Here is a 26,111-nt window from a genome sequence, read left to right on the forward strand (position 1 = left end):
AGAGGGGGAGGAGGAGGAAGAGGAAGAGGGAGGAAGGAGAGGGAGAGGGGGAGGAAGGAGGAAGAAGAGGAGGAGGGAGGGAGGGAGGGAGGGTGGAGGTCTGGCAGCAAAGAAGAGAGAAACAAAGTCAACATGTGAGTATAATTTTACTCTTTATTACCTAAGTATGCGTGAACTGAACATAGGCAACATAATATGATGATTCAGTTGACTCTGCTCCAGCTCCTGGTATCTCTATATGTAACAAACCAAACCAGAGGCATTGCCATGTCTCATACTGAGCAACATTATGCACATTGCCCTCAACATGTCATGCTGCAACTGGCCTCTTTACTGGGTTACCATCAGGTTCCATATACCGTCTCTATTTCTCTTTTGATGTTTTGAATTCAAGCTAAGAGACATAATTGCAGCTGTCACTTTGACTTAGCTCGTCTTCGAGAGATGGTACACATTACTAATGACTTGCTAAGTGTTCTTAATCTTATTCCACAAGTGAACTGCAGTCAATTTTCACTGCGTCTAATGTTAGTTTCCCTCCATAAGGGATTTCCATCCTAGCCAAGGAAGGGAGAGGCATGAAAGAAAAAGTATCTGCAAAAATTTCATCATTATCCTCTGTGCTGTCCATCACATGTAAGAAGTTAGAAGGGATGTAACTGGTATTCCTGTTTATTGTGGAATTGTTTGAATCTGAATGCTGGTTAATTTCCACAGTGGGTACTTTTTCAACGTATAAACAAGGAAGTTGGCACTTGTAGTCCAGAATGTTATCTTCACTGTTTCCTGGAGAGAGAATTCCTTGGCTGAGTTCCATTCTTTGTTGCAATTCACTAGCTGTGGACTGAATTAGTATTAGCGATTGAAATGTACTCTGATTTGGATCAACAGTTTCCATATTGAAACAGAATTCCAGCTCTGGTGATATTTCCTCTACTTGCAGAGTCTCCGGGTCTTCATAAGTGAAAGATGATTCAGTATGGAAGTCAGTGTATGATAATTCCATCTTGCCCTGTAGCAAGAAAGTGAAGCAAGTTCAGGAAAAGTGCATGAAGAGATGTTTTAATGTTTTAAAAATGTACTTAAATCATTGCCAAAAAGTGATAGCATTTTTCATTGACTTCCAAAAGCAGTACATAAGATCTACTGTGCATGGATACAGATAGTTTGAACTGGCACCAAGTCAAGGTGCGGTTAGAAACAGGTCCTGCTCATTCAGCAATGTGCGACCTTTGCTAGACTCTTTACCATTTATCTTATTGCTGTGTGTTGAAACTTTAGCATACACTAAAGAAACATGGAATCAGAGTGAAACCGCTGGATTTCTGTATCCAAGTGTGCAGACCTAGACTCCAGAGATTGCTGTCATTATTATTGCAAAACTTGGGCGCATTAGTTAATCATACAGTATCAATTATATTTTATCGGAATGATTTAGCATGCTTAGTGCCCCTTCAGAGTGGGTTTTTAAAAGTAAATGGACAAGCTGCTTAAGTGGATACCACTCTCCATCTCCGTCTCTTTCCAACCTCAGCTCAGTTATTGCATCTGCAAGAAGTTTTCGAAATATTACTGTAGTCTTTTAAAAGGGGTTGCCACTCTCTTAAGTTCCAGTCTGGCTCAGTTAATGGTACTTTTTTCCTCCTTCAGACATAATATTACCAGTTCAAGTTCCATGAACAGACTTGAGCACAATACAGGCTGACACTTCCATACTGAAAGGATGTAATCTTTTGGATGCTATGTTACACATTGCTCTCAGGTGGATGTAACAGTGTCAACAGCACATTTTAAGACCTTTCAAGTAACATATTGCAAATATGCTGGTTATTTATTCCACTGATCTTTGCAAAATCTCAGTCTGACAACTAGCTGTTGTAATATAGGGAAATGCAGCAAAGCTACCTAGGAAACAATAGATACTAAGTCTAAGAAGGGTAAAGATGCTCAGTACTACAGGAATAAGGTATGGGTCTGACATGGAGATTGGTATACCAGAGTTTGGGGCCAACATAGCTGAAGGCACAACTGCTTATGGTAGGGGAACAACCAAAAAGTGGGTAGAGAGGAGGTTGCTTAAGCCATGGAATACAGTTCACCTCTTTCCTTTTGGGGGAAAAAAAGCTTTCCTTTGTGCTTTCTGCAGCTGTTTTGGACAGTTTTGTTCCATTCTGGAAAATATTCTGCAACAAGTGGTCTCTACACTTAAAGCAGCTACAAATGAATGTTTTTTTCCCTCCTTCCTGCTTTGGAGTGGATAACATTTTGTATCGTGCTTCATTTAGGTGACCAAAAACTGCTAAAAATGTTCAAAGTGATACAAGAAAATGCCTTTAACAACAACAATGGTTGACCTAAAGGAACTGCAAATGAAGAACTTTAAAGTATATTCAGTGTTTTTAATGAAGGAAATGAGGCAGCCAATCTTTACAATAAGCCCCCATGAACAGCAATACTGCAAAGACAGTATCACAAAACCAGGTTATGTCCTTGCCTTATTTTTGATCCTTTACAGCCATTTGATAGGATATGAGGCCTCAATTTAACATCTCACCCAAAAGGGAAAATAGTGGAAATACAAGGAACATTCTCCTAATAACTTTGAATTCCCATTGCAACTAATGCTAGCGTAGAATGAAATATTCTTATAAGAAACCATTACCTTAATTGCAGCATATTCTTTTGCCCAAGTGCAGTTAGCTGGATCAGGAATGTTTCTTACATACAGTGGAGATAAGAGTTTTGACAAAATAGACCATATCCTGTAGTAATATGCAATACAAATGGAGGTCAGTACCTTGGGTTCATATTAACTGAATTTGAGCAAAAACATTAAATTGTCTATTCTGTCAAACTTTCATTTTGAAAGCTAATGGGAGTGGGAGTCATTTGTCAGTGTCACATCTGGATAAAAGTAAAAACAAATACCTGGTTATAGCTGAGGGATGAAGCATAGGCTAGTACAAGAGAAACCAATTGAGCTAGGGATTAGTGACCAGTCATAAACAACAAAGGCCCTTCATATGTGTACAGCTGTGATATGTTCTCATAGTTAAACAGTTTGGGGTTGTGAACAAGATACAGAAAAACTTTCAGATGACCTCAGAAGCACTGTTCTCTGCAGTGGAAACAAAAACATGAAGCCTGAAGACCACCATGTACCTTTCCTTCAGCAAATACTATAAGCTGTGACTTCATAAGTCAACCAGGCACCCAGAGATGCAGTATTCTGACCAGAGTAATCACTGAACTGTTTCCCCACCTTTTCTTTCCAACCAGAACACTAATTTTCCTCTTTGTCTGTTTAAAAGGGGAGTTTAAGAGGATTAAAGTTAAAATTAGTAGACTTATATGTCAATGGTTCAGCATTGTTTAGCTGTAGTTAGAGCTATTTATTTATAATTAATAACTTAAGTAGAAACCTGGTCTGTATAGAAACCAGGTGCTTTGTCAGCCTGGATCTGAAGGCCAGGCAAATTGTAGGAAAATTCTAGGAATAATGAGGCATAACATAGAAAAATGACAGAACAGCAGCATCAGAGAAAAGGATGCCTGCATGATTAATGCAGGGTGGAGGTAAACCAGAGTATTGGCTCACTGAAAAAAAAAATCAACTATTTCGAACTTCCTTACAATATGGCAGATCTGTGTGCTGCTAATGTTTTACCTTAAGCAGAGGATTTATATGCATAGCAATGTTATTATATAAAGACAAAATGGGATCAACCAGAAAGAAAGAAAGTGGATAGAGTGGATACTGTGAACTAGGCAGGTTGCCAAATTGAAACTGGGTGGAGTACCTGAATGTGATTCACCTGTTGCAACATTTAAAAAGGGAGGGACATAATTATTTGGAATGAACATAAGCTTTATTTCTGACCTCAAATGTTTGTACTAAAATCAGGTTGATTCTTCCTTCTTTGATAATGCAATGCTTTGATTGTTCAGGTGCATGAGCAAGGCTAGGCCAGTCAGCCTTTCAAACTTGCTCTGCCATTTAATAAAATATTGTTGAACTGATTTTAAACTCAATTCCACATTCCTGCTTGCCGCTGATTTAAAGAAAAAAATGTTTATCCCTTTGGACAATCAATAATTTTTCAACTTCTGCCTTAAAGATATTTGAAAATTCTACATTTTTTTTTCTGGAGGAAGGGAATTCCAAAATTTCATGACCTTCAAATTCATTTCCCTCCCTCATTTTATCATGACTAAAACAGTACGGAGAATTGCAGTTAAAACATAAATGTGAATTAACTTAAATCCCAATGCGTAATACACACTTTCAGATTTATTACCTGTTCCTCACTGACTGCCATAAACAAAATCCAGAAACAATGACAGCAAATAAGAATGTTAATGCAACAACCACCATTATGATAGACTTGCTGTCAGAGTGTGGAGGAGTACCTGAAGGAAAAAGAACATTTTGGTTTAAATTCAAAGTAATCAAAGTAACTTCAGCTAGCTAACCAATCTCATTCCAACTTCTGCCTCTAACTCAAAATGTTGAACTATTTTGCCTCAAAAGGAACATTGAGAACTGGTTCCTCTTCTGCCCAACCAATTTTCTCCACTCTTCCTAAACCACTACAGGCATTTGACCAATGCTGCAATATGTCCACACTCTATGTTACTTCAACTAACTAGTTACCTTTCTTGTAAATGTGGAGGATTGCAGATGCTAGATAATTGCCCATCCACAGTTTGGCATACAGTCAATATCAGGATAGATGTCCCAATGCTGCATGTCCCAGAGTACATCTGGTCTCTGATGATCCAGAGATGAGAAGATGGGTGACTTATTCAGACTTTTGTGACATAGATAATGATCAAATATAGTGTAATTTAGGAGTAAAATGGGGGTGGGGGAATGTTTGAGCTACGTTACTACATGCTAAACATGCACATTTGTTCACATTTGAAATATTCAGCATCGTTACACACACTTACTTTCACGGCTGTAGTAAAATCTGTGATGTTCTCCATTTTTTCCTTCACCAGCTCTAGTTACTGCTGTCATCCACACAATATATCCAGTTTCAGGTTTCAAATCTGGGATTGTGTAATTCTTGCTGTTTGGGTCAATAGGCCCTAGCAAATGATAAATAGAGATTATAGATCCTTAATGGGTCTGTTCCACTATGTTCTTCTGCTGGCTTCTGTGTTACTTGAATTCAAGATTTAATCTGACTGTTGCAAACACCACATAGAATAGAAAAGCTGAACTGTATTTTATTGAATAGCAACATAGTTTTCTATTGCTTAAAAAAGGTACAAGTGCAAGTCATTACTTTCTTCATATTTTGAAACAAATCGATTTTCAACCCAACCTCTTGATAATGTACTTGGTGAGCTGCCAGTGTGAAACATGAAATTAATTAGATGAAACTGTTGGTTTTAGATACTTTGTGTAGAACCTTCCTTCCTGTGACATCACGGGTAGATTTAGTGGCTTCTGGGTCAACTCTCTATTCATGATATCACATGCAGGGAAATTCCACACTCACTATGGTACTTTTTAAATGAGTTGTTATCTGAAAGGAAACAGGACAGAGAGAACACAATCTCTTTGCAAGGCTTGCTAATTGAGGTTCCCTTCAATTCAGTACAATCTAGTAACCAACTCCAATGAATAATTAGTCATCGTTTAAAAAGTCACTACATTGAAAGTAGTAATTAAACAACTGAGTAATTCAGTTGGTTCAAAATTACTTTGCCTTTGGAACAATGTTTTGCCTTTTTGGAATCTACGTTGTGATGGAAGTCTCTTCCTTTCCTGATTCTGGACATTATCTGAAGTGATTTCCCAAAACTCTGAGCCGAATTCATGCACAAACTCACATTTGAGATCCTCAACTTCCTACTTTTGACAGGCAACACACTCTGGGTCACAAGTTGGACAAGGTTGACTTTAATACAAACATTAGACACAACTTGTAGGAGAAAATGTTCCATTACCATCACCCCAAATACTCAGCACCCACACCCACTTAAAAAAAATGTAAACTTAATTTTTTTTACTTTCAAAGCAAATATTTTGTTTCTACATCAATTTTATCATCTATTTAATGTTTTTGGATTTTTTCATTGTGTTTCCAATGTCACACTTTGCATTAAACCCAAGAGATTCATCTTAAAAATGTATAGTGAGAAGTGAAAATAGTCACTAACTTCAGATAACCTGATCTTTCTGCAAGTAGCAGAATCAGTTAATGTAAAGGACTTAATCAGTAATTGTATATGTACAATTGTATTTGTGATTGAGTTTTTTGAGCAAGTGACTTAAGTTAATTGATAAGGGTAGGACAGTGGATGTAGTCTACATGGACTTTGGTGAAGCAATTGACAAGGTCATGGCAAGCTGGTCCAGGCAATTAAGTCACATGGGATCCATGGCAAAGTTGCCTTGGTCATAGAGGATGTTCCACAAAGATCAGAGCTGGGAACCTCTGTTTTAAACATATGTATGAAACTGTATGTGGTCTGATTAGTAAGTTTGTAAACAACATGAAAATTGGTGGAGTTATGGATAGTGAGGAAGATTGTCAAAGGATACAGCAGGATATAGATCCATTGATAAGATGGAACAAACACAGCATATGGCGTTTAATCGAGATAAATGGGAGATGATACGTTTTGTGGTCAAATGCAAGAGGAAAGTATACAGCAAATTAGATTTTTTTAAGAGTGTAGTAGGGCAAGAAGAAATTAATCCTTTGTACCCACTGGAACATGAAGGTGGTGGGTAGAAGGGCAGAAACACATGGGATACCTGGAGCTGGGTTTATCCGCATGCTGTGGAGTTGATTTCATCTCCAGACAAGAAGACGTGGGTGCAGAGCAAACTATTCAACCCATCAAGTCTGCTCTGCCGTTTCAATAAGATCATGGCTAACCTCATCATCCTTAATTCCACTTTCCTGCCTTTCCCCCCTAACCCTTGATTCATTTTCCAAATAAAAATGTCTCAGCCCTGAATATATTTAATGACCCAGCCTCAATAACTCTCCACAGTAAAGATTCATTACCGTTTCACCCGTTTTAAATGCTAACCTGAAATTAGATCCTCATGTCTTGTGCATTTCCAGCACCACTCTAATCTTGACTCTAATCTTCAGAATCTGCAGTACCCACCTCCGTCAAGTACAAGCTCAGTCTACTCAACATTTCTCATTAGACAGTCCCTTTATATCCTGTATCAGTATTCTGACCTTCTCTGGACTGCCTCCAATGCCCAAATATGTTTCCTTAGAGAAGAGAGACCCCAAACTATTCATAATATTCCAGCTATGGCCTTTTCTATATTTCTGATGAAATAAAGGTCAACATTCATTACTAATCAAATGTCTTCTTAAAATGCAAAGACAAGACATCTGCTTTATTTCTAACTATCCTGCTTGTTACCTCCTCAAAAGAATTCTAGTAAATTTGTCAATCATGATTTTCTCTTCATGAAGCCATACTGAATCTGCTTGATTCAATATGTATTTCTAAATGCTCTGCTAGTATATCCTTTATAATTGACTCACATGTAATTAACCCACATTCATAAAGTCTGACAGAGATGAAACTGCAGGGCAAAGGAACTCCAAGCCCCATTCCAGAGGTGAGACAGCATTAATGGGCAGTCTTAAGAATAGAGTTGGAAGAGGGGGGGTTTACATTCAAGTACAGGCATTGGGAAGGATTGTAGAAATCTGAGAGGAGAGTTGGAATCACGAGGCAGGGAAGTAAAAAAAAAAGTAGTGGATATTGGAGGAGATGAAGAGGTGGTGGCAGAGGCAACAAAAGGGCAGGGAGAGGAGGTCAGACATCTTAGGTTGAGGAGTAGGAAAGAGGAGGATAGTAGTTGAAGGCCATGTAAAAAGGATTGGGGAGAAGAATGTTGGTCTAAGATGGAAGGATGTTTGTAGATGTTTCTTTACAAAAATGAAGAGGGTTGTTTGAACAAGATGATATTTGTATACAGAGCTGTTGAAGCAAATTGGACAGATGTTCAAAACAGAGGAAGGTTTGAGCTGTCTGTTGAGAATGTGGCATGGGGATTAGTTTTAGATTATTCTAGCAAAGAATCAACGGTCCCCGTGGGCTGATTGGCTGTCATCTGGGTTGCTGACAATCCATGATTCTGTACATTTCTATTCACATAGAGATATTTTTGTAACTATGGGTTGGGGAAGGAAAGTAGCATTAATGTGAAGTTCACCCATGTTCTCATCGAACGCTGGAGCAGGCTTGAGGGTCCATTAGATCAATCCTGATGTTGTTAATTATTTCTCTGGTGTACATACGATAAATTGTCGGAAGTAGCTTGGAATTTTCCTCCTGCAAGTAGATGGTGTAGCTCTCTATGCAACCTTCTTTCTGGTCATGTGGAACATTCTTCCAGAATATTACAGCAGTGTTTTGCTTGGTGAAGGCTGTAGGTCCTGACATTGGTGCTGCTGAATAAAAAATTGTTACAAATCTTGATTAAAACATTCTCTCATTACCATCAGCACATGTTGATAACTTACTCAAAGTTTTAACTGAACCACTACTTTAAATTACCTTCTTGAGCAGAGTAGCGTTGAGTTGACAGTGGTCTTCCTGCCCCACTTTTGTAAATGGCATAAACAGAAATCTGAAAACAAGTCTTTGGCTTTATATTTTCTGTAAAACAATAGGATAATAATTATACTCAGAAGTCTCCCTTTCTGTCTATGTATAAGATTGTGCGGGGGGGGGGGGGGGGGAAGGTTGGAAAAAGAGAAGGGAGAATGTGCGACAGATCGTTGCAAAAGAATCTGCGAAATCTCGCTGTCTCTGATACTGCTGGGTGGCATGTTATAGGAACACAAGTCAATTGCTCAGGCCTCTGAATACGTTCTGCCATCCAATCAGATTATACAGATGGCAACTCCTATCTCAACTCTATCTGCCCATCTTAGTTCTATCGCTCTTCATAAACTTGTCTTACAAAAACAAACTTTGGTTTGGAATTTTCAACTGATAACTTCAAGTTTATTTTGTGAAGTTCCTGACGCTGAACAGCCAGGTTCTGATTTCATATGTTGAACTCCTATACTAGGGGATTCCTAGCTATCTGCACTATTGAAAAATTTAATTACCTTACTCATTAAATTACCATTCCTCACTGTTCATTAAAAGGCAGCAGCAGAAAAAGAATAATGCCTCTTCGTATTTTATTAATGTTATTACAGTCATTGTTCCTCTGAACTTTACCCTGTCATCATTCCCAAGCCCCAAATCTATGTGCTTCCTCTTCCCCTGCACTGCTCTCTGTTTTGTGATTAGATTACTTAGTATGGAAACAGACCCTTCAGCCCAACAAGTCCACACCGACCCTCCGAAGAGTAACCCACCCACACCCATTCCTCTACACTTACCCCTTCACCTAACACTATGGGCAATTTAGCATGGCCAATTCACCTAACTTGCACATTTTTGGACTGTGGGAGGAAAGTGGAGCACCCAGAGGAAACCCATGCAGACACAGGGAGAATGTGCAAACTCCACACAGCTGCCTGAGGCAGGAATTGAACCCGGATCTCTGGCGCTGTGAGGCAGCAGTGCTAACCACCTTGGTAAAAACTAGGTAAAACCTTGGTGTTCAAGTCAAAAGTGACTTGCTCATACCAACTCATTAAGGTTCTTGTACTGAGACAATTATGAAGATGTTCCATCAGAAGATCACTAAGCAACAAGAATAAAATCGGAATGTAGTAAACGTGTATTTGTTTGTCTGATCAGAGTCACAAGTGAACATTTTGATCCGTAAAATCTGGACCATGATTGATCCCCTCAAGTGGTTGTAAAATAATTCCTCAGGCTCTCTTCCTAAGTTATAGAAACACTCCCAGCAGATTGCTCGATTGAGTAGAAGCATGGAAAATAGGACCAGGAGTAGACTGTTTGGCCCTTCAAGCCTACTCTGACATTCAACATGCTCATGATTGCTCATCCAACTCCATTCTTTGTCCCTACTTTCACCCCATTCCTTTTGCCAAAGAACTATTTAATGGGTGGGGTGGGGTGAGTGCAGATACTGAATGAAGATGATAGTGAAGAGGCAGTCGTGAGTTTGGAAGGTGCCATCTAAGGATCGTGGGTGAATGTTTGCAGTATAACTTGTAGATGGTACACATTGCTATTACTGAGATTCAGTGCAGGAAGTACTGGATGCTTGTGGATATAGTGCCAATCAAGGGGATTGCTTTCTCCTGGACGGTGTCAAGCTTCTTGTGGTATTGTAGCTGAACCCATCCAGTCAAGTAGGGAATATTCCATCAGACTCCTGACTTGTGCCTTGTAGATGATGGACAGGCTTTGGAGAGTAAGGTGGTGAGTTACCTGCCTGTAGCCTCTGATCTGCTCTTGTAGTGATTATGTTTGTGATGATTTTAGTCGAGTTTATAGTCAATGGTAACCCCTACTATGTTGATAGCAGGGGATTCAATAATGGTAACATCACTAAATGTCAAGGGGGTAGAGATTATATTGTCTGGACCGAGCTGGGCAATACTTTACATTATTGGGGAGATACTAGTGTTGTAACTGTGGTGGAACAGTTTGGCTAGGTAAGTTCTAGAGCACAACTCTTCAATGCCATTGTCAGAATATTGTCAGGGCCCAAAGCCTTTGCAGTATCCAATGCCTCCAACTGATTCTTGATATCATGCAGAGTGAATAAAATTGGCTGAAGACTGGCACCTCTGGAGGAGACAGATACATCATTCACTTAGCATGAGGTTTCCTCGCCTATGTTTAACCCAAAGCCATGAGACCTAATGGGGGCCAAAGTCAATGCGCAGGACTCTCAGGATAGCTCCTCCCATGACTGTATACCACTGAGTTGATACCTCTTTTGGGTCTGTCCTGCGCACGAGACAGGACGTATCCAGAGATGGTGATAGTGGAGTCTAGGATATTGTTTGTCAGCTCTGATTCTGAGAATATGATTATGTCAGGCTGCTGCACGACCCATCTGTCTTCTCCCACTTTTCATATTTACCCCCCCCAGATTTTAGTAAGGAGTACTTTGCAGGGTTGACATGGCTGTTTCTGCCATTGGAGACAGTGAGGTCTACAAATGCTGGAGATCAGAGTTGAGAGCATAGTGTTGGAAAAGCACAGCTGGTCAGGCAGCATCTGAGGAGGGAAAAAAAAAATTGACGTTTCGGGCTGGAGGGGGTTGGGGCTGGGGAGAAGGTATCTGCCTTTTCCAGTGCCTAGTAGATTCTTAATTCCAGATTTTGTCTTACTGAATTCAAACGCCACCATCTGCTGTGTCAGGATTCAAACCCAAATCCCTAGAACACTATTTACTGTCCACACGAGGAAGATAAGAGTGTAGAGTTATCTGGTTTTTTGCCCAACTTTAATAGTGCAATTGCCCTGTTTCAATGAGGTTAATCCACCCATTGTCTCCATTACTGGCCATGTGATGTACCGTACCCCTGCTGGCCTACTGCTGTGCAGCCCTGGACAGACAACAATTCCGTTTAGTTGCTGTTCAATTCATCCAATTTTTTCCAAACAATATTTCACCTCTTGCTAAGTGGTGCCAGCCTTTCCTTTTCTCGGTTCATATTTCTAGCACCTGAGATACTTTGCTTTTGAATGAATTGAGCTGACTATCCTGGGTAATGTGCTTTCCTTTCCAAACTTTGACAAATCAAAACTATCAATGTTAGGTGCAGTAATAAAATTACTCTTTTTCTTCCCCACTCCTTGGTACAATTTGACAATAGGCAAGAATCTTTTTGCTGGAACAACCAAAAACAATGTGTCATGCAAAAAATGTGAGAAGCAACTCATTTGAAACAAGCGTTCATACTATCAATTTAAACTTTTGTCACATACCATACCAGGTATAGTCTGTTACAACTTAAGGAATCTTAAGACCTGAAAATGAACAGATGTTTGGCCTATCATTCTTAGTGTAGAATTCTGTCATCAAAATCATGTGCTTGACTGGGACAGATTGGGTGAAGAAGTTAATTGATCTTTTTTAAAAAAAAACACTTTACCTGTTAATGTTGCTGAATGATTTTGAGGAGGGAGCTTCATCCAATTTATTTTCAGATTATCTTTGTTATTTACATCTGCCCATTCCACTACGTATCCTTGGATTGGGGTTCCTTGGAGATGTTTTTCAGGGGCTGTCCACTTGACTAAGAACTGGTTGTTTCCAGTGTACGTAGCTGAGATGTTTCTTGGTGCAGGAAGATCTGTCCATAAATATGTCAGTAGATTACAAATGAGTGAGGTCCTTCAGACAAGTTGTTCTGTCAAACTATGCGCATAAGAAAAAGTCCTATATCCAGTATGTAGTAAATTATTTCAGCTGGTGCATGGTTAATAATAGTTAATAACATCAGTATCTCAATAGCTCAGGAGAAGAATTCAGATGGATAAGTGCTGATTGAACATTGGTCATAGGAGGATTACACCACCCAATTATCCCGACTTCACAAAAGCATGTCTAGAAGGCAATTGACCAAAGTTATTATTTTCCTGTAGTTTTTGTTCCCCAGTACTTCCCTCTCATCCTCCAAAATTAATACAGTAGACCTCTTTGCAACATTGTAAAAACTAAGGCCTTTCTTTTACCTGAGAGATATGGCACATGGAGTTGAGAAGGTGGAGAGTTTCCCTTGGAGTTATAAGCAGACACTGTAATTGTACAGCCTGTCCTAGTGATTTCCATAATGTACCAGGTGTTTGAAGTCTGTTCCCAGATAGCTGTGTTTTCCTTTGTACTTTTCTGAAGTGTTATATTGTAACCCAGGATTCTTCCTCTGCTTTCAGGTATCTTGAGAGGCTATAATAGTAAAAGCAGCTAAGTTTTCTTTAGGAATCAAGTTTTGAAAGATACTAATCACATTATTCTTTTTAAATGAATACTGTTTACAATTTTCCAAATTTCAACAACAGTCTCCCTACTAAGGATATAAATAATCTCACACAAACTAATCAAGTTTTCAATTTTTTTTTTCTCCTCAAATGTAAGGACAGAACTGGAGAATTACAAGCGCTATGCCATCATTCAAAAAGAGGCCATATGGATAAACCTATTCAATTACAGACCAGACTAATCATTCAGTTTAACTTCAGTGGTGGGGAATCTTCAAGAAACAAATACTCTGGAAAGAATCAACAGTCACATGGAAAAGTGTGAGATGATCCTGTTCCTAATCAACATGTCAGCCATGATCACGTTAGATGGTGGAACAGACTCTGCTCCTTCACCTTATGTTTTTCTGGATTTTTAAAAAGGAAGTTGTGATTATTTAACTGGAAATTTTTGAAGAGGTAAACAGGGAGGCTTAATGAGGGTAATGCTGGTGAAACGGCATACGTGCATTTCCAAAAGGCATTTGATACAGTATCACAAATAGACTTGAGCCAAATTATAACTCTCAAAATGCAAGGGACAGTAGAAACATGGATTCAAGTTTGCCTGAGCGATAGGAACCAGTAGGGATATTTTTTTCAGACAGGAGGAAGGTTTGAAGTGAACTTCTCCAGAGATCTGTATTCGGAACCTTGCTTTTCTGGATGTAGATTAGTGATCGAGATCATAGTAAGCAGGGCACAGTTTCAAAGTTTGCAGATGAAATATAACTTGGAAACATTGTAAATTGTCAGTCTGTTAATTAGCCAATCCTCAATATTTTGCAATACGCTACCTCCAACGCTATTGGCTGTTATCCTATTAAGTTAATTAAAATGTGGCACATTATTAATAACCTTCTGAGGAATCCAAATACATTACATCCACTGCTTCCCCTTTATTTATTCTGCTTGTTATCTCCTCAGAGTTCTAGTAATTTGTCAGATTTCCCTTTCATGAAGCAATGCTGAATCTGGATAAAGAAACTCCTCTTCATCTTAGTTCTAAACGGTCAGAGGTTGTGCCCTCAGGTCCTTGTCTCTGCTACTACTGGTAACATTTTCTCCACATCCACTGTATCCAGACCGCTCAGTAAAGTTTCCTTCAGTTCACCCCTCATCCTTATAAATGCCATGAAGTACAGACCCAGAGTCCTTAACCACTTCTCATACGACAAGCCCTTCACCTCCAGGATCATTCTTGTAAACCATCTATGAAACCCCTCCAACACCAGCGCATCCTTCCTCAGATACGGGGCATAAAACAGCTCACAATATTCTAAATGCGGTCCGACCAGAGCTTTATACAGCCTCAACAATACACCTTTGCTCTTGTATTCTAGGTCTCTTGAAATGACCGTTAACATCGCATTCGACTTCCTAATTACCAACTAACCTGCATGTTAACCTTCAGAAAAGCCTTAACTAGGACTCCCAAGTTCTTTTGTGCTTCAGAATTTTGAAGCCTTTCCCCATTTAGAAAATAATCTACACATTTATTCTTCCAAGCAAAGTGCATAACCTCACATTTTCCCACATGGTATTTCATCTGCTACTTCTTTATGTACTCTCCTAGCCTATCCCAAGTCCTTCTGCAGCCTCATTTCCTCAACACTACTTGCCGCTCCACCTTTTTGTCAGCTGCAAATTTAACAACCATGCCCTCCTTTCCTTCATGCAGAAACTTAATGTATCATGTGAATAGTTATGATCCCAACACTAACCCCTACAGAACTCACTGGTCACTGACTGCCTTTCTGGAAAATTTTTGGATTTTTGGTTCCCAGTCCTGTCCCCTTGCAGCCATGTCTCTGACAGCCACAACATCATACCTGCCAATTTCATTCAGTGCTATAAACTCATTTATCTTGTTTCTTACACCTTATGCGTTTAAGTACAATACACTCAGTCCTGTAATGACTGCCACCTTTTCACAGTTGTTCTCTTACCTGCTGTGTCTGAAGTTAGATTCTTGACACATTCCATACTGTCCAATTCCTGATTCTGGAAACTTTAACTTCAGCTGAGCCTTCCCTTGCTTTAACTTTTTCCATACTTTTCCATGCAACTGAACACATCCCTCCACTATTAAGTTTAAAGCCCTATCCACAGCTTCAGTTGTTATTTGCAAGGACTGTGATCCCTGTATGTTTCACATGGAACCCATCCCATTGGAACAGCTCCTCCCAGAGATGGAAACTCCAAGTTCTGACTTAGTTTGGTTCTTCAAAAGGCAGTGCTGTACAATGAGGTAAAGATTCTGCCTGAAAGACTCTCCATGTGTATACTGATAAGTACAGTTTGGAAAAACTGCTTCTCACTTCAGGAATAAAAATCAATGGAAGAAACAGTCAGAAAAAACTCAAACAGTATATGTGAAATGACAGAAACCATAGAAAAGAGAGTCAACAAGAGTGGATGAGCCTCAAGTAAAACATAGAACATTACAGCTCCATACAGGCCCTTCAGCCATCAACTACTGTTGCAGGCAGGGTATTCCACGCCCTTACTGCTCTGAGTAAAGACATTATTCCACTGCCATCTGTGGAAAAGATGGATAAGTAAAGCTGAATCGTATGGTTGATGGGAAAAATCAATGTGTCTATGTGGGTTCTGTCAGGTGCTCCAGTTTCCCCCCACAGTTCAAAGATTAGTCCATACCAAATTGCCTCTGTGTCTCAGAACATGCAGGTTAGCTAGATTAGCCATGTTAAATGTGGGGTTATGGGGATAGAGCAGTGTTCTCTTTGGAAGGTCTCTGCAGACTGTGGGCCAAATGGCCTCTTTCAGCAGTGTACAGATTCTATGATTATATGGACACAGACTCCATGCTTATCAAAAGGTGGTCTTGGCATTGTCACTTCCCACTGAAAGCAGAATTAGCTGCAAAGTATTGAATTAGAGGCTCAAAGATTTGGACATTTGAAGGTTTGGACAATTTAAAATTTATAGACAACGCTTATAAAATAGATTTTTAAAATTCATGTGAGTTGAGCCAGACTTTGATAACCATTATTATACATATACTTGTACAGAATATGGAATGTAATATTGAAAAAAGTTATTACAGTTAGGATAATGATATTTCACATCATGTCTAAAACATCTGTTGATCACACACCAGTCATTCCTGGGGTTCATTTATAATAAAAGTATACGTTTGAATACGTTTGAATAAGTTTTGCACACCTGTGAAAGATTACAAAAATTCTCCTTGGAGATTCCTAACCCAAATGTTTGCCTTTCAATGCTGGACTACACCAAGGTTCAAACTTAGAAAGACTGTTATTAACTAGAATTAGATTTTCAGAAAGAAACAAAAAACACACTTGAGATAGATGTCAAAAACATTTTTTTAAAATAAAGTCCTAGGAAAACATTCAAGGTGGAGTCAAACTAGTTATGTTTGGTCAGTTGAGCTGAATGAGGTCCAATGCTAGTTATGGCCTACAGGAATGGAGAACCATATTTAATCATGGTTAACAGGAGGCTCTCAGAGCGTATTAAACATTAAAGAAACTCAAATTTGGAGAAATGTAGACTTAAGTTTCCAGTTTTGGGTGATCCAGAAGATACAAAGCTCTTCATTCTTAAGCAACTTTTCATACATATCCTAGTATGACAGGGTGCGTCATGTTCTTGGTGGGAATTAATAATGACAATAAAAGACGGTTAAAAAAACACTTTTACTGTTGAAACGCTGACACTAGTGGTAGCAATAGGTTATGCAGGTGCATCTATTTAATATTCCAAAGGAAATCTTATACAAGGGCCAAATAGAGACACTTTCCTGAGAATGTTATGCTTTTTGTTGCCTTGACTATTTAACTTTCTCCCCTTATCTATTATATCAGCCTCCGACTTCTCTTTGGGTACCTCTCTTAAAGCCTCCTGAGTAGCACTAGCAAATCACCCCACCAGGATATTTCCAATTCAGGTGCAACCTGTCTCTCTTATATAGGTCATTTCTACTCCAGAAGAGATTCTCTAAACAGGTCCTTCGGCCCAAACAGTCCACACTGACCCTCCAAAGAGTAACCCACCCAGACCCATCTCCCTCTGATGAATGCACCAGAATACAATGGGCAATTTAACATGACCAATTCACCTGACCTGCACATGTTTGGATTTTTGGAAGAAACCCATGCAGACACGGGGAGAATGTGCAAACTCCACACAGACAGTCTCCCGACGGTGGAATCTAACCTGGGACCCTGGTGCTGTGAGGCAGCAGTACTAACCACCCTTAAATGGCTGTCTGAGAATAGCATGTGCATTAGACTTGGGGTGGAGACAATGTTGCAAACAGCAGTCCTCTGCTGGTGTAAGCAAAAACTACACATTCATGTTTGAGAGCTGCCATAAACTGGATTTACACTGAAAGTTACAGAACACTTATTGAAATTCAACGTCTGATCTTTTAACAATGTGCAAGAGTATGGGGTAAAAGGTGTGAATAGCACTAATCAATGCTCATTGGAAATCCAGTTCAGACACAATGGAATGGTCTCTTCCTGTGCAGTCACAACACTGATAATAAATAATCTATTATGGATTGAGCGATAAATATTTGGCCAGTGCATTGAAGGTATTTTTATTTATAAAACAGCTGTTATAACCTCAAGATGTCTTACAGTACATTACAGCAAATTAAGCACTTTTGAAGTGGTTATAGATGTAATGTAACACTTACAGAATAACGTAATGGCAAGTAGCTGCTGCATTCTAACCAGATCATACAAAACACTGAACTATTGAACTGTTTACAGTGCTTTGTACAGTAGAAATGGCACACCCCAAAGCCTGGTACTGCAACTACTGTTAAAGTTGCATCACACAGCAAATCTTGTTCATATCAACATCAATGCATAATGCATATTTACTAAAGCTCATATTGATGTGTTGAGCATTTTGATCACATGAAGATGTTGCTATTTTTAAAAGGCACCCAATATTAATATCTCCAGGATATGAGCGAAGGCAGATAAGCTGAATTGGAGAAGGTTCAAGGAATTGATTCATTTTGTGGTGGCACCATTGGTTACGAGAACATGGAGGGAATACAGTGGATTGGTAAAAAAAACCCTGACTACAACTATTTGTCACTTGTCCATGCGATCAGTAACCAAATTACAATATGGACACATGGCTTGGTATTCAATAGACTGAACTATTCCTGTGAAAGTAAATCACAAGAGTGAATCTCCTCTCAACATTACTCTTCACATGTATTTACTTGGTAAGTATAACTAGGCATTAAGTTATTTTATAAATGACTCTATAATAAACTAAAATATCTTACTTTCCAGAAAACTGTGACTTGTAGATGATTGGGATCAAACAGATCTGTTGTGTACCAGACATCTAGTTGCCCTGTGGGAACTATGAAATGACAAAACAAAACCTATTGAAACATGATCTAAAGTAAAAGGTTAATATATATTCTTTGTAAATGGTCATTACATAGACTTCACCACCATGCCACCCTCAAACACAATAATCCCACACTATCAATTTTGATATTGATAAAATAGAAGGATCAATCAACACCAGGCACATTTGTGTACAATATGTCAACAACATAGCAATCTTTCTCTTCGATATGGAAGCAAGGTTAGGCAGTGACAGGAACTTCCCTTCCCTTCAAAATATTGACAAGATGGGGTGCAACAAGCAAGAGTGATGCATTCTTGCTGTGACACCTCAATTTGTGACTAGTAGAACTACTGCTATACTCTGCACACAATCTCATTCCGAATTTGTTCTGACATGCAGATGAATTTCAAATTTTAGGCGTCAGCATGTGTGCGAGCTGTTGCAGTTATTGGATATACATCAGAATTGACAGGAATTGAATTACACCCACAATATTCCATTGTATTTGCTGACCTCAGTGTGACTGTACTACTGCAATACAAAGTCAAGATTTAATAATGAAAGAAGTATTTTAAATGTATTTCACACCTTTGGTCAAATCATTAATTACTGCATCATAAAGAAACTAACAAGTTTAGCATTCTGTCTTGTAACTGATCAGGAGTTGTCTGAGTCAAAACAGGGTGTGAATAGTACAGTACAAATGACCTGCAAAAAAGGCATTCAGCTAGTACAAGTCCCTGAAAACTATCCTCTAGAGTTTTGATCCCTCATCTAGAAAACCGTAACATTTTCTAAACCTTAAAAGTTTACAGGAATTTTTTTGATGCCTCATCTGGTTCTTCATGCATGAGCCAATCTATTGAATATTGGCAGAATGGATTTACTGGGGCATAATCCACTCCACACCCAACCTTCCTATTCATATACCCATCCAAACGCCTCTTAAATGTTGCAATTGTACCAGTCTCCGCCACATCCTCTGACAGCTCATTCTATACACGTACCACCCTCTGCATGAAAAAGTTGCCCCGTAGGTCTCTTTTATATCTTTCCCCTCTCACCCTAAACCTATGACCTCTAGTTCTGGGCTCCCCGGCCCTAGGGAAAAGACTTTGCCTATTTAACCTATCCACGCTCCTCATAATTTTGTAAACCTCTAAGGTCACCCCTCAGCCTCCGACGCTCCAGGGAAAATTGCCCCAGCCTGTTCAGCCTCTCCCTATAGCTCGAATCCTCCGACCCTGGCAACATCCTTGTAAATCTTTTCTGAACCTTTTCAAGTTTCACAACATCTTTCCGACCAATAAAAGAAAGCATACCAAACACCTTCTTAATCAACAAGATAGATTGATGCTCATACAATAAAGGAATTATTCTATTTATTTTACATCAACTCTAACTGCACAGCAATGGTGGAGAACTCTACCTGCCTCTGGTGTCTTGCTTATAAAGGAAGGACTCCACTCACTCCATTGTCCTTGGAACTGATCAAACTTTGAGCGAACCTGGAACTCATATTCTGTGTAATGCTCCAAATCAAACACATCACAGTGTGTAAAATTGATTAACAATTTCTGAAATCAAAACAGAAAGGAGTATGATCTGGCAATTAAAACTGGAACCTGGACGAAGGGTTGTTGAGTCTCAAACAGACCTGCACATTTTGGCTTAAGTGTAACATACTTTGGTAAATTCTTTGCAATGCTTAGCAGTTGCTTTCACCTGGTGGAATAAATGGCAGCAATGCAAGAGAGGACATAGTGGATTCTGTAGACTATGGCATGCTAGTGGTGGAATTAGTTCTGGTCCAGGAGTGGCCATAATTACCAATCATGAAAAGGTCACCTGTATTACTATGACCTGAATTGGCTTTTCAGCCTACAGAAAAGTATCCTCTTCGTGGGATTGGTCAGCCGATATAGGTAAAACACATCAAGCCTCAATTTCTGCTTCTAGCCTTTGTTGAAGGACGAATGGTGCGTAGTGCGACTCAATGGTAAAGCCTATACAGTGTGGCTACGTTCAGTTATTTCTATGATAATCCCAGTGCATCCTATTTGAAGGAAGGGAGTTGTGGAAATAGCATTCCACAAAGAGAAAGGCAAATTAAAACAAAAAAGTGTTATTGGCAGAAGAGCAATGTTAAAAACTGTTTTAGCAACAAAGACTACAGAAATCCTCAAAATGCATAACTTGCCAGGCAATCTAGAATGCCCTTTTTTTGTGGGAATAATGGAAAGAAGGACAATATATAACTAACTATCTCGTTGAATTAAAAGATAATGGAGAAGAGAGGTACAATGAAGTGGTGAGAATCTGGTACAGCTAATCTATAAGATGCACGTGCTCAAATAATTCTGGAAATTCAAAATGAATACTTTGTGGGAAATTCAAACTTTTCTAAGTTATCAATTAGAAATATCGCAAGGAAAATAACCACAAATAAGTTTTAAAAAGTTACCTTTTTCGATTGACTGTTGGCACTTTGATATCGGATTTCAAACAACTTTGTGTTTTGGTGGTCTTGCCAATATATTGTACTAATTAGCGGTGAGCTGCTGCTAAATTCTACCTTTCTGATACAGGGAGGACTGGGTGTCACTAAAAAAAAAAATTCTGTAGTTACTTTGCTGATGTCAATATATTTGTTTTATAGATAAGATCAGGTATGATTAACTGTAGAAATAAGAATATTCAGATGAACAGCATCATGTAAAAACCCAAACCATATTCTGTGGGATGTTGGAATACAAATGCACTGGTAATAGTTAATTGATTTTCAGGAAGCTAATAACCATCTTTATAGGAATAAGTCTATCACATTGGAGGTGTAGTTGTATTGATGCTGGATTCATAACCCAGAGACGAACATAATGTTCTGGAGGCCCAGGCTCAAATCACACCATAGTAGATGGTTAATAAAAACAAAGATCTAGAATTAAAGTCTAGTGATAATGGTGAAAAAATGCTGTCATAATAATCCACCTTGTCCACTAATGTCACTTGGGGAAGGAAATCAGCCATCCTCACCTGGTCGGGTCTGCGTGACTGTGGATCCACAGCTATGTGGCTGACTCTTAACCGCTCTTTGTAATGGCCTAGTAAGGCACCCAGTTCATGGGCAACAAATGCAATCCCCACATCTCAAACAATTAAAAAAAATTTAAAAATCACTGTCAGAAGTGCAAGCTTTGTACTGCATTTCAGAGAAGATTTGGAATTCTGGGTTGCCATTTATCTGTGGGTTGAGAAACCACAAAATCATCATCTTTAAGAGAAAGAGCAGGAAAAAATGTTGTACTGGAGAGTCCACAGTATAAACTGAGCATTAACAATATTCAGTCTTACCTTAAATAGTAGAGGCAAACCACATAAAGTGACTATTTCCTGCATAAAATTCTGCGGTTATTTGAAAGTCATGTAATCACAAAGATCAATAATAATGAAAGTTAAAATCAGGAATCTTAGCCTAATCATCCAGTAAGACCCAGCATAGAATGGTCCTTGTGCACATTGGTATTGTCTCTAATATCCCAAGAGGCCCAGGTTCAAGACCCACTTGCTCTAGAAATGTGTAACATCACTTGACAGATTAATAAGAAAATATCTATGGACCACCACAGCATCCAGCTACTTCTCAGATTATTTCATTTCCTGATCCACCTGGAAACCTCATGTAATTGTTAATCATTCTTTATGCTAAAAAGTTGTCAACACAGATTCAAATCATTGAGAGAAAAACTGAGATACCTTTCTTTATGGATATTATTTTTAGATATCCTGCTGCTATCTATGCCTGCAATCTGGTTGAGGTGGAAGTGAGGGACAGCAGCAGTTTGTGTACAGGTAGGATGGGGAGAGCAGGCAGTGTGGTGGCTGGAATGGCAAGGTGAGCATAGCAGGTGAGGAAACTCACTTGGCAGACACCACAAGAATGGAAGCTTCGTCAGCTTTAGCCTTCACCTCCAAGTATTGGATCATAGGACAATTGGCACCAGAACGAATTTCCTCAGAACTTCCAGTAGTGTTATCTTTTGAAATTGGTTGCTGCTTTTAGTCATTTAAGAATGACAGAGGGGCCCTACATACATGTGCTCTTTTAAGCCAGCGACAGATGGTGTTTGCTACACATGTGGAGCCATCTACTCACCAAAAGGCAAAATGTGATGAAATATTAGCTTCAGGCCTATATTATGTAGCTATTTACATAAACATTATTGGCAGAATGCTAGGATTTAAGGAAGAAAGACATGCATCCTTTTTTTGCATCAGATTGATCTATGGGACAGTGCACATTTAATATAGATTTTAAAAAAACTTACACACACCTATCTCATCTAAGGTGAAGTTTATGACTGCTGAAGTTTGATTCCCCAGTTGGTTTGAAGCAGTTACCCAAGCTGAATAAACAGAGGATGGGTTGAAAACATGTCCAGATTCACTTGCAAAGCGCAGCCTTTGGTCCAGTAGAGTCTTCCTCTGCTTTGTGCAATTTCCAGTTGACAACGCGGCAGAGGTTTTTGATGCAAAAAAACTGTGTGACTCATTTCGGAACCTGAAAAATGTATTACATGATTTTTAAACCCATCTTTGCATTTGAAATGAAAGGTGCAATGTTTTATTCTGTGCACCAAGAGAACAGGAATAGCAATAACCAAGGTGCAATGTTAAGTTCAAAATACTCTACAAACTACATCTAAATTACTTAACATTCACAAGTGGTATCTGCTAGCTAATATTATTAGGCAGGTGAAGAATTTTTTGCCAGATATCCTAAATTCTGTACAATAGCATTATACAAATGATCCATATTTATGTAACACATGTTCTTAGCTGTAGAGACATGTCTACTCTTGACCAGGCAAATATATTTGTATGGCGAAAGTGAATATTGCAGATGCTGGAGATCAGAGTCTAGGTTAGAGTGGTGCTGGAAAAGCACAGCAGATCAGGCAGCATCCGAGGAGCAGGAAAATCAACGTTTCAGGCAAAAGCCCTTCATCAGGAAATATATTTGTATGTTGAGTGAAGTCAATGTGATAAAGACATTGGTCTCTCAAGTGACTGATGGGTGCATTACCATATACATTTTTCCTAGCGTAAAGAGATCAACTATTTAAAAGCAGAGAGAAGAGGAGTGGATAGGTTTACAGGAGTTTGTTCAGAGAATTTGTCAAAGCAGAATGTTTTACCAATTGGCATGGTTAAGACAGAGCCATTGAAGGGGAAAAGATCTGCATATGTATTTGAAATAAATCAACACTTGGAGTTACAGAAAAGAAAGAAAAAACAATGAACAGGGGTATTATTGGAGTTGCTTTTGCAAAGTAGCTGCTTCCTTTTGTGCTATAAATACATTGTGTTCTACAGGAAGTGCTAGTTGCTGTATGAAGGGGATAAAGAGGTTGTTGAAGAATGGAAGACAAGGAGTTAATGATAGTCATAGATGCCCATGCAGGGGTTCAATCATAAAGTAGTCAGGGTTTGGAAATCAGAAAGCATTTATGAAATAGATGCAGGAATGTTCAGAGTCATATGTGTTTTTTGAAGGTACAAATTTCAAGGCAGAGTGGCCTTACATTCTGATGCATTTCCATCATTCAGTTCATGTTTAAAGGCAACATCAGTTTTCAAACTGGAAAACTATCTCACCGCAATATATGATTTGTTCTGATATGCGTGATGCGTCCTATAAACCAGCTGCAAGATACATCACCTTCTCTTCCATTTTGAATGCATTTCAAGTTTTGGGGCTGATCTGGAGGGTCTGAAACAGCAAAATGTGAAATTTTTGATATAGAATTATTTCCTAGACATTCTTAACATTTGTTACCATAAAGCATATAGTGCAACGAATGAGTGAATGGTACCAGAGATATTTTGCACCAGCAATGTTACATGCACTGCAAAGGTAACAATTAATCTTAAACAAAGATAGAAAATGCTACAAAAATACATCATATCAATTAGCATTTGTAAATAAAAAGGACAGTTTAAGGTTTTGGTGCAAGATCCTTCCTCAACTCAAATCTCTAAAGTAATTAAGCTCTTAAGTAAGATGGCACATTCTGTACTATTAGTTGAGGAAGTAATGTTGGTGAGAGAAAATATAAGAACTTCCAACTTTTCTCCAAGTTGTGAATGGAGTCCTTTGCAACCATCTTAATCACCATTATGACAGAGAGTCTTGGTTTAATGTCTTTGAACTTCCAACAATGCAGCAATCTATCAGAATCTGATAATAGGAGGTTAATTTGACAAATGCATTGTTCCAAGGAGTCAATGGAGAACCAATCCCACATTAAGTGCTGCCACCCCATTGCACAAGTGAGAGAGGCAATCTGTGTAACATGTGCCTCTATTGGCTGTTGGTTGGTGAGGGACGAGTAAGTTGCATGCTACCACAGATTTACAAGCTTGCAACAGTTTAAAAATGGGGTGCACTTTTGAATGACTTAACTGTAGAGCATGCAGTAGATATCAGAATTTCAGTAGAATTGAGGTTCTCAGAAAGAGTTATGAAGAGGAACGATGCTCATTTCTATGAAACTTTGGGGATGCCAGCATTAGTTGGTAATGGGGCTCAAGTACATGCAAACAGCATTAGTTTTAGAATGTGACTGCATTTCAGAAAGAAACTTAGTGAACTTACCAGGAATGCCAAAATTTTCATTAAACTATTTTATTACATTTTTGCAAAACCCTGTAAGATTCCACCTTTTCTTCAAGACCAGTAATCCTTCATTCACCACCTCCCATAACTGTTCATAAAACCAAGGTAAACTTTACTGCATCTTCTTTCTGTTTGTATTCAAAACCTTCAAAAATCTTCACAACTAACTTCATTGAATTTTTTTGAAGAAGCAACGAAGAGGATTGATACCAGAATTAGCCATTTGGATGCAGAACTGGCTTGAAGGTAGAAGACAGAGGTGGTGGTGGTGGAGGGCTGCTTTTCAGACTGGAAGCCAGTGACCAGAGTTGTGCCACAAGGATTGGTGCTGGGTCCACTACATTTCATAATTTATATAAATGATTTGGATGAGAACATAGGAGGTATAGTTAGTAAGTTTGCAGATGGCATCAAATTTGGAGGTGTAGTGTACAGCAAAGGTTATCTCAGAGTACAACGGGCTGAGGTGTGGCAGATGGAGTTTAATTTAAGGTAATTTGAGGTGCTGCATTTTGGAAAGACAAGTCAGGGCAGGATTTACACACTTAATAGTAAGATCCTGGGTAGTTTTGCTGAACAAAGAGACCTTGGAGTGCAGGTTCATAGCTCCTCGAAAGTGGAGTTGCCAGTAAATAGGATAGTGAAGAAGGCGTTTGGTTGCTTGCTTTTATTGAGTTCAGGAGCTGGGAGGTCATGTTGAGGCTGTACAGGACATTGGTTAGGCCACTTTTGGAATATTGTGTGCAATTCTGGTCTCCCTACTATAGGATGTGCTGAAACTTGAAAGGGTTCAGAAAAGCTGAAACTTTATTGCTGGAACAGCACAGCAGGTCAGGCAGCATCTAGGGAACAGAAGATTCGACGTTTCGGGCACATGCCCTTCTTCAGGAATGAGCAGAGAGTGTTCAGCAGGAGAAGATAAAAGGTAGGGAGGAGGGACTTGGAGGAGGGGCGTTGGAAATGTGATAGGTGGAAAGAGGTCAAGGTGAGGGTGATAGGTCGGAGTAGGGTGGAGGCGGAGAGGTCAAGAAGAAGACTGCAGGTCAGGAAGGCGGTGCCGGGCTGGAGGGATTCGGCTGAGACAAGGGGAGGGGGGATGAAGAAACTGGTGAAGTCCAAGTTCATCCCCTGCGGTTGGAGGGATCCCAGTCGGAAGATA

At 39.2% G+C, this 26,111-nt stretch overlaps 1 protein-coding gene across 4 annotated transcripts in view; it reads right to left on the bottom strand.

The window, feature by feature from the left end:
- Positions 1 to 157: 157 nt before the first annotated feature.
- The window catches only part of il12rb2 (interleukin 12 receptor, beta 2a), a 38,229-nt gene continuing 12,275 nt past the window's right edge, over positions 158 to 26,111 (bottom strand). For 3 of the 4 annotated variants that reach the window (XM_043699387.1, XM_043699388.1, XM_043699389.1), the window contains exons 4-16: positions 23,932 to 24,046; positions 22,608 to 22,834; positions 20,741 to 20,880; positions 19,706 to 19,853; positions 18,203 to 18,282; positions 12,619 to 12,829; positions 12,036 to 12,236; positions 8,554 to 8,655; positions 8,295 to 8,447; positions 4,954 to 5,094; positions 4,299 to 4,410; positions 2,663 to 2,762; positions 158 to 1,012 (exon numbers count right to left, since the gene is read on the bottom strand). In XM_043699387.1, the coding sequence (XP_043555322.1) occupies positions 485 to 1,012; positions 2,663 to 2,762; positions 4,299 to 4,410; positions 4,954 to 5,094; positions 8,295 to 8,447; positions 8,554 to 8,655; positions 12,036 to 12,236; positions 12,619 to 12,829; positions 18,203 to 18,282; positions 19,706 to 19,853; positions 20,741 to 20,880; positions 22,608 to 22,834; positions 23,932 to 24,046 (2,258 nt within the window). In that variant the 3' untranslated portion in view covers positions 158 to 484. The remainder of the gene's footprint in view (positions 1,013 to 2,662; positions 2,763 to 4,298; positions 4,411 to 4,953; positions 5,095 to 8,294; positions 8,448 to 8,553; positions 8,656 to 12,035; positions 12,237 to 12,618; positions 12,830 to 18,202; positions 18,283 to 19,705; positions 19,854 to 20,740; positions 20,881 to 22,607; positions 22,835 to 23,931; positions 24,047 to 26,111) is intronic. The other variant, XM_043699390.1, reaches the window with a different exon arrangement.

The sequence above is a fragment of the Chiloscyllium plagiosum genome, chromosome 11 (assembly GCF_004010195.1).
Source record: "Chiloscyllium plagiosum isolate BGI_BamShark_2017 chromosome 11, ASM401019v2, whole genome shotgun sequence".
Taxonomy (NCBI): domain Eukaryota; kingdom Metazoa; phylum Chordata; class Chondrichthyes; order Orectolobiformes; family Hemiscylliidae; genus Chiloscyllium; species Chiloscyllium plagiosum.